The following is an 8,284-nucleotide window of genomic DNA, read 5'->3' on the forward strand; positions in this document are numbered from 1 at the left end:
TCATGAGGGCCCTACTCTCCTGAATGGGATTATGCCTTTTAAAAGAGTTTTCAGAGAGCTGTCTGCATCTTTTTGCCCTTCTGTATCCTACCATGTGAGGGAATAGCAACAAAGTGCCATCTTGAAAGCAGGAAGCAAGGCTTTACCAGACACCAAATATGCCAGTGCTTTGATCTTGGACTTCCCAGCCTCCAGAACTATGATAAATAAATTTCTTTTCTTTATAAATTACTCAGTCTATCCAGAAGTGGTGACTCATGCCTGTAATCCCAGTCCTTTGGGAGATTGAGGTGGGCGGATCACTTGGGTCCAAGTGTTTGACTCAACCTGGGCAACATAGCGAGACCTCATCTCTACAAAAAATTAAATAAAAATTCCCCAGGTATGGTGGTGCACACCTATAGTCCGAGCCACTAGTGAGGCTGAGAAATCCCTTCAGCCCAGGGTTTGAGGCTGCAGTGAGCCGTAATCATGGCATTGCACTCCAGTCTGGTGTTGAGACTCCAACACACACAACACACAAAGAAAAAATAATTACTCACTCTAAGGTAATTTGTTATAACAGCAGGAAAAGACTAATACAGCACCATACTTGAAATCCCAAGTGAATTCAATTCAGAAGGCCACCAAACATCCTTCAAAACAGTTCAGAACTTTATTCCGAGAGTTTTAATAAGTGAAAATAAGCTGGGGTATGGCATGGGTGCATTGAACAGTAGTAAGGTAAAGTTGTCAGAAGTTCAGACTCTAGCATTTATGAACTGTGTGCAATTTGGCAAATACTCAATCTCTCTGGGCCTCAGCATTCTTCCCACAAAATGGGGGTAATAAGAGTACATATTTTATAGGATAGTTGTGCCTATTATTTAATTTATGAATTTATTTACATAAGCAATTCATGGCTCTAATAAGTCATTAACTTAAATGATTCATGTTTCAGGAATAGCTCTCTGATGGCATTATGGAGAATGGATTGAAGAAGGAAGGAAACTGGAAACTACAATGTTTAAGAAGAGAAGAGCAGGTTTTAATTAGAGTACTTCAAAGTGAATGGAGACTTAGGGGTAGCAGTGTGAGACATCTCAGGTGTAAAGACTGAAAGGATTTGGTGACCATTTGGGTTTAAGGAGACGAGAGACAGAGGAAAACAGAAAATGTCACCATAGTTTCTAGTTTAGATTCCCAGATGAATGGTGATGGCTCAATACTTCAAATACCAACTGCTGCTTCCCTGTGGCTCAACAGTCCCAGGATTCTCCTGGAAGCCTGGCTTCCAACAATGGGTTCAGTGACTATAACAAACAACAACAAAACCAGCCAAACAACAATAAAAAATACCCATTGGAAACCTGCAGCTCCAAGTTTCTCCCACTAAGCCTTATCCTATCACTGTCATCCTAAACTGACTTTTTGTCAAGCAACTTGGGTATGAAAATAAATGAGCAGTTACCTCTCAAGTTGGCAGATAAAAAAGCTTCTTGTTGGCACCAGAGCTGCTTAGAGGTCTGGTGTTGGTGGATGATGAAAGGAACTGATAAACAGAGATTACCCGTGGTTTTAGGACATTTTTGTTTCACTTGGAACAATACAGAAATAAAGTTTTCAAATTGTGAGGAGGAGTGTTTCTTGAAAATGGTTATTTTATCAACAAATACAATTGACCAAACCCGAATTCTGTATAACATCCAAAGTCTATTAGATGTTATAAAATTTAGGTATGTGAAAGAAAATTGATTTTAGGATTACTGTTGCTACAACATGCTATTGAATAGAACGTGAAAATGTATAGACAAAGTTAAAATGAACACCCAGGCAAATTCTATGCAAGATACTCCCTGGAAATCTTTCTTAATGCTTGAATTACACACACATAAAATATATTTCTGTTCTTGTCTAAAAAACTACCATCTGTATCTCTACTATACAATCCAAGAATTAGGAGAGCTGAATATTTTATTTGTTATATAACTTATATAAAGCTATAATGAGGTGTATTATTAAAATTCTAACTAAACTACATTGATTCTTTAATAAACATTATTACGTATCCATGACAAAAGGTGACAGAACATACAAATAAGCGAGTTAATTTTAATGTTACAAAATAGAGGAAGAATGGAAATCAACACTAAATTTTATAGATTCTCCATATATATAAAAGCTTTATTTCATAGTTCATATGTTCTTCTTCTTTTAAAAACAATTTTATAGAACCAGCTGGGACTTAGAAGATAGAAATGGACATTAGTCACCCTGTAATACAAATGTCCTGAAAACAGAGATTAGGCTGTATTCTCTTTTGCATCTCTTCCTATTATTTTTCTAGTATCTAACACGTTACATTAGAAAGAGGTGACACAATATATATTTTCACCTTCACTCACAAAAACATAGCAGTTTCTAGATTTTTCTGCATTATGCTCAGACATGTTAGACTCAATGTTATCAAACCAAGACCTCTTCTGAGTTTAGCTAAATCGAACACTGCCTCCAAAACGTTGCACTGATCCCTGTTTGGATTAGGCAAGAACTTCCCTCAGTCCTTTCTCATTCTTCAGTTCTTTAAAAGCAGCATGAAGATAAGAAAAGTAGCACTACATATTCCTGATTTACTAACAAAATTGCCATTGCACTGTGTCTGAAAGCATAGTGGCAAAAATATAGGAATGCTCTGACTTCTAAAAATAATACATTTTAAGTCCTGCTTTTCTGCTGAGTAAAGACCTTTTTTCTCCTGGAGAAATTTACTTTGATTTTCCAAATGCTTAAAGTTGCATGATAATTTAAGGTCAAAGACACATTTCTAAATATGCCTGATGGGATTTAGCACTTCAACAAGCTAGCTCTATTCCATGACATACTCCAAACCAGATGAGCAATAAACTTAGTAGGGAAGGCCAAGAAAACACTTTTTTTTTCTGTTTCCTTTCTATTTGCATCATCTACAAACTAATTGATAACTGAAGTGTTTGCTATTTTTCGATCACTATTGCTAAAAATGTATTTTTAAAGTGGATGCTATTAAAATACATGCCCATCCTTATATAAGCCTCAGAGTAATTATAGTTTTGTATAATTAGAGTTTTATGTCAAAAGATTTACAGCTCTATCACCTCAAGCAATATTTCACAGCTGCCAAGAATGATTTACGCAATAATGACTTAACTGCAAAATAGAATCCTCAAAGGAAGGGCTGTCAAATAGACCTACTGCAAATAACTAGGTTTTAAAAAATGGATATTCTGGTAAACAGCAAGTCCAATTGTACCAGCACAGTCACAATCAGGAGCATGGTAGGAGGTGGTGCTTCACAATGGTGATCATGCAGCTCATCGTGCACTGCATCAATGTGAACTCATTGCATAGATCATGAGTTTAAACTGCTTATAAAGACTCTGGTCCTGTTTTACAAAACAGGATTTCTAAATAGTGTCTTGCTCATATCTTCCTTCTCTAGTAAGAGCATATGGAAAAAATAGAAACAGCATATATCAACTTTTTGTTAATTTATTGATTGTACTTATTACTTCACTCTTCATGTTCTTGTGAAATGCAAAATAAAAAGTAAGTAAAGAAAGAATTTTACTGCAAGCAGTTAAGAAACTCTCAAAGTAAATGAGCTCAATAATAAAGAATTAAGGAAACTTTGAGAAACAACCCATTAAAAATGTTGATGATTTTTTTCCCCACAGCTTTTATAAATGTAGAGTAGCTGGTAGGTCCAAGAGGCAAGACTATCAAAGCATTTGAACTTCATAAGCACTGACTTATTTTGCAGTTGCCATGTGAATAAAACCAATATACTCTAAAGATGCTATTCAAGGTATCTGAACTAGTAGCAAAAACACAAGTGTTTTTGTTTTTCAATAAAGCAAACAAGTCTATATTTTCACTAAACAGGTGACTCAAATTAATTTGTTCTTAGGAAAAAAAGAAAAACCTTGACTCATCACCTTATGTTTTCCATATCAGTTAAGCAAAACTGACAGTTTGTTAACTCTAAAGATACCCAAGTTCTTGAAGACTGAGTCACATATGAAAAAAAATTGTCAAAAAAGGCTAATATTTCTATACCTAAACAAGCTTCCAAATAAAGATTGCTTACCTGAAAACAAGAAATTTTTAATTTATGTAACCAAACATCACTCAGAAAGATCTACATTAGTCAATATACTAATATCTTCATTACAGACATTCGAACAATGATATTTGTTATTCTATCATTCTGTATTAACTTGCTTTTTAAAGGTGTTTTGAGATAATTTTTAAAACATTGTACAAGTTTCACAACATCACCATTCCACTTGCATATAATAGATAACAACTTCTACTTAAAAACACTCTGAAAATATATATATTTAGTATCTAAGCAATTTGTGGATTCCAGAATAATTTTATATCTAAATTCTGTAAGTTGAAAAAAATCTGAAATGACCTAGAAAATATTATGACCAAAGATAGACCAACATGCTCTGAAGTAACCACAATAAAGACTGTGTTGACATCATAATAATCAAATTTTTAAAATGTCAGACATTCAAAGTATTCCAAAAGTCCAGATTGTTGGCATCAGATACACAAGAGAAATTAGTTGCATTTGGGTAGTGAAAGCCTCTGTCTAACAATGTTTTCAAGACAACAGAGAAAATAGGCTATTTCTAGTATGCCAACACTACTGATTGAAGACTAAAGGAAAAATGGGAAGAACTTTAGAAACAATTTCTATACTGTTAGATAATCATTCCAAATTAATACAAAGCTATTCAAACCTCCCTTTCCAGTAATGCTTTGTTGTACATAACCACTCAAGTTCACATTAAGGAAAATTCAGTAATTAAGAATGGTACATTTTCTACCATGAAAACTTAATTATAAGAAAATAAGATTAAGAGATAAACCTTTGCTCTGATTTTTTTTTCTTTGTAGTTTGCCAAATGATGACTCATTATATGCCATAGGTTATAGCACATTATACATTCACCAAGACTGAAGAATTTTCTAAAAACCTGAACAGATACACCTCTGTCTCACTAATTTTTGTCAATGGGATAAAAATAAATAGATGATGATGCAATATCAACAAAATGAACTGACGTGTATGTTTTAAAAATTATTTTACCTTTAAGCTCTAAGTTGTCAGATATCATTGTGTGCACATTTGCGAATGTATACACCTTACAGTAGGCATATTGTAGTATTCATATATGTTAGTGTATGAATACATATATATACAAATATATACATATACATGTGTATATACATATATGGTGTATTTAAGGTTTGCCTGGCCACTAAATGTGTATTTTTAGAGTTACTATAAATCTCACTGTTATTGCTCTCATAGCAAGCCTGACATAAGGATGTGTACCCTTGAAGTTGAGGAATGACCTTAAGTTTAAGATGCCAGTATTGCTGCAGCTTTAAAAATAAATACTAATAAATCTACAGTACCATACTTCCTTTTCTATCCTTCTTATTTGGGACAAGTTTTGAAGCATGAACAGTTTTAACTATTTGACTATACATAGGTTAACTGGATAATATAATATTCATGTTACCTATCAAATGAAGTTACAGTGTCAAGAAACATAACTGTAATAGTTTTCATTTCAGATATACAGTTCTTAACAAGACTTTTCTTTGGAAAGTATTTTAAAGTTCAGGCAGATAAAACTGTATTTATTTCCTACCACATACATATCAACACAGGCAATAAATTATTGGTCTTTATATGATCTCTTAAAGAGGGGAACAAGTAAGACTGATCTGTAGCATTTTGACCTCAGTGATATTAAGTTACTCAACTTTTGAGGATTTCAGAGTACCCTTATTCAAAGAAGAAGTTGTTTTTACTAGACCACTAATGAGAATATTCATACTTCTTGGATTGTAAAATACTGTAAGCAAAGCATATATCTACAATTGAACATTTGAGGCATCTCTACATATGAGCTTTTAATCAAAATTTCTTTTCAATGGATCAAATACAAAGAATCTTAAATAAATGTTACCATTTTTGTGATAGTATGTGACCTCCACTTTTCTCTCTTCTGACCCCAGCAATGCCTGGGCAATTTGGGCAATATCATGTCTCTTGGTCTCGGGCCCATGGAGAAAGTCACAGGTGCATGGCTTCTGCATGACATCTGGCCTGGAGAACCCAGTCATCTCACAGAACCCATCATTGCAGTAGATGATGGCACAGTTCTGCACTCTGGCATTTGCAATGATAAATTTTTTATCTGCAATAAGAAGATAGTAAGGTGTCTTTTAAAAAGTTTCCACTGAGATATGACATGCAGGTGAGTCCCCAAATTACAAATTTTCCCAGCCTTTATAAGAAACACACACACACACACACACACACACACACACACACACACACACACACACAAACTCACAAACTTTAAATTTGAGATTAATGGTCCTAAGTAATTTTACTAGAAAGTGTCACAGCACTATTCTTCATATTTTAAGAATAGAATTACCCAAACAGACTAGTTCTCAAGTCCTACAAGCCCCATGGGTTCTAGTGGACACTGGAACAAGTAGTAAGCTCATTGATATTTCCAGAATCTTATTTAATTGTAAAGTAAATATTTTAAAAGTCAAAACAGTAAAACATCCTGTAGATTCAGATTTCTTGCTTCCATTTTGGCCCTTAGAATAGAACTTTCTCAAAGTAGTTATTATTCATTGGTTTTTCTCTATCCCTCTAAGGTATATTACACACATCTTGTTTTTTTTTTTTTTAAGACAACTAGCTTTAGCAATAAAACTAATTCACATTTATTACCAGTTCAATAATGCAAAAGCTCGCCTTTTCATAATATATTTTCCAAAAGAAAAATATTTACACACAGACACAGTAAATATCAAGTTAGCACCCTTTCACATTTACTTAGGTAAAATCTCAAATTTTTGCATAGTAGTTGAAATTTAAATGCAAAGAGTTTATTAATTTTGATCACTGACTGCGTTTACTATTTTCAGATAGAATGTGAGGCAGTATATACAAGTTTATTTTGTACACAAGGTACCAGATCCTTACGTCACTAAATGCAGTGCTGAAATAACTCAAAATATATCACATGAACATTTTTTAAAATATTTTTTAAGAAAACATAGAATATATTGACAAGTATACAATTTTAAATTAATATTCTTATATATTGACATTTCATTCCTCATAGTCCTGTCACATGAGAACATTAAATTTCTCTGCTTTCAGTCTTTGTGGGATTTAGTTATTCAATTTTTAAATTTCTAGATGGAAAAAATTAAGGGGATAATAAAGTGACAGAAATATTCTTTTGAATAATGGGCCATTTGCATCGGGAACTAGCAATTTGCGATCCCAAATTATCCTGCTTGGGACATATTTGCATTGGTTCAATACAAAGTTTAGCTTCTATAAACTAACAGCAAGCAAGCATCCCTGCCATAGCGCTGCCTTGTAATTTAACCAAGGTAAAATATAGTTTGCATAGCCATCTACATCGCGACTACCATGTACATTCTCTTGTTGGAATAGTATAGTCCGCTCCGCTCCCGACTTTCAAAAAGTCTACGGTAAAAACAGCCTCAAAATATAAACCCATGTTAGGTTAGCACGTTCCCTTTAAGATAGTAGAATAGTAGTACATTAAGTATCAAGGTAGATAATGGAGCAGTGGGAAAGGAGGATCAAATTGCCTTCTACAATGGAAATCACAATCTAAAATGTAAATCAAAATTAATATCAGGAGGAAAACGCTCCCGCTGCCATTGGAACCTGCTGGCTCGGTTTCACAGCGTCTCAACTTGACAGAGCCTAGAGTTGCCGGTCTCCTCAGCTCGCAAGCTGCGGACGACAAGTGCACTATCAGAGCAGAAAGCGAGGGAGAGAGAAGAGAACAAATGAACTTACTTTGTCCTTCAAATTTCCGTATGATCGTCCCCAGAAATGTGTTTTGCGGTGCCACATGCCCCCTGCGCACAGGCATGTTGACCCCGGTCTTCCGAGGAGCGCTCCCCGCGAGCTCCGGAGTTCTCCGGGGATCTCTCGGCTACAGCCCAGGCCAGCGCGCGAGCCGCTCTTTGTGGCAGAGCATCCTCTTGTGAAACCAGAATTCGCTTCCCATTAGCACCACTTCTACACACCCGTTTTCCCCACCGGAGTCCAATTCATTCCCCTCACCTTCCGGAGGGGGCCTCTCACCGGACTGCCGCGGGTGAGAGGGTTTGGGGGCGGGGAGAGGGAAGGAGGCGGGGTGCGGGGAGGCGGCGGGGGAGGGAAGGAGGG

At 35.4% G+C, this 8,284-nt stretch overlaps 1 protein-coding gene across 1 annotated transcript; it reads right to left on the reverse strand.

The window, feature by feature from the left end:
* Positions 1 to 5,955: 5,955 nt before the first annotated feature.
* LOC110596796 (potassium voltage-gated channel subfamily H member 7-like) lies at positions 5,956 to 8,281 on the reverse strand. The gene is made up of 2 exons (XM_021719135.1): positions 7,910 to 8,281; positions 5,956 to 6,242 (listed from the first exon to the last, which is right to left on the reverse strand). Exons 1-2 carry the CDS (start codon positions 7,983 to 7,985, stop codon positions 5,956 to 5,958), a joined length of 363 nt encoding a protein of 120 aa, XP_021574810.1. The 5' UTR covers positions 7,986 to 8,281.
* Between the last annotated feature and the right edge of the window lie 3 nt (positions 8,282 to 8,284).

Source organism: Carlito syrichta, unplaced genomic scaffold, assembly GCF_000164805.1.
Source record: "Carlito syrichta isolate Samal-C Ts95f unplaced genomic scaffold, Tarsius_syrichta-2.0.1 Scaffold314227, whole genome shotgun sequence".
NCBI lineage: Eukaryota > Metazoa > Chordata > Mammalia > Primates > Tarsiidae > Carlito > Carlito syrichta.

What these genes read in the sequence shown, in the direction of transcription:
- LOC110596796 (XM_021719135.1), bottom strand. Translation starts at nt 7,985, where the DNA reads ATGCCTGTGCGCAGGGGGCATGTGGCACCGCAAAACACATTTCTGGGG. An exon ending in ACGGAAATTTGAAGGACAAA is followed by an intron (nt 6,243 to 7,909) that starts GTAAGTTCATTT and finishes TTCTTATTGCAG; the next exon opens with ATAAAAAATTTATCATTGCA.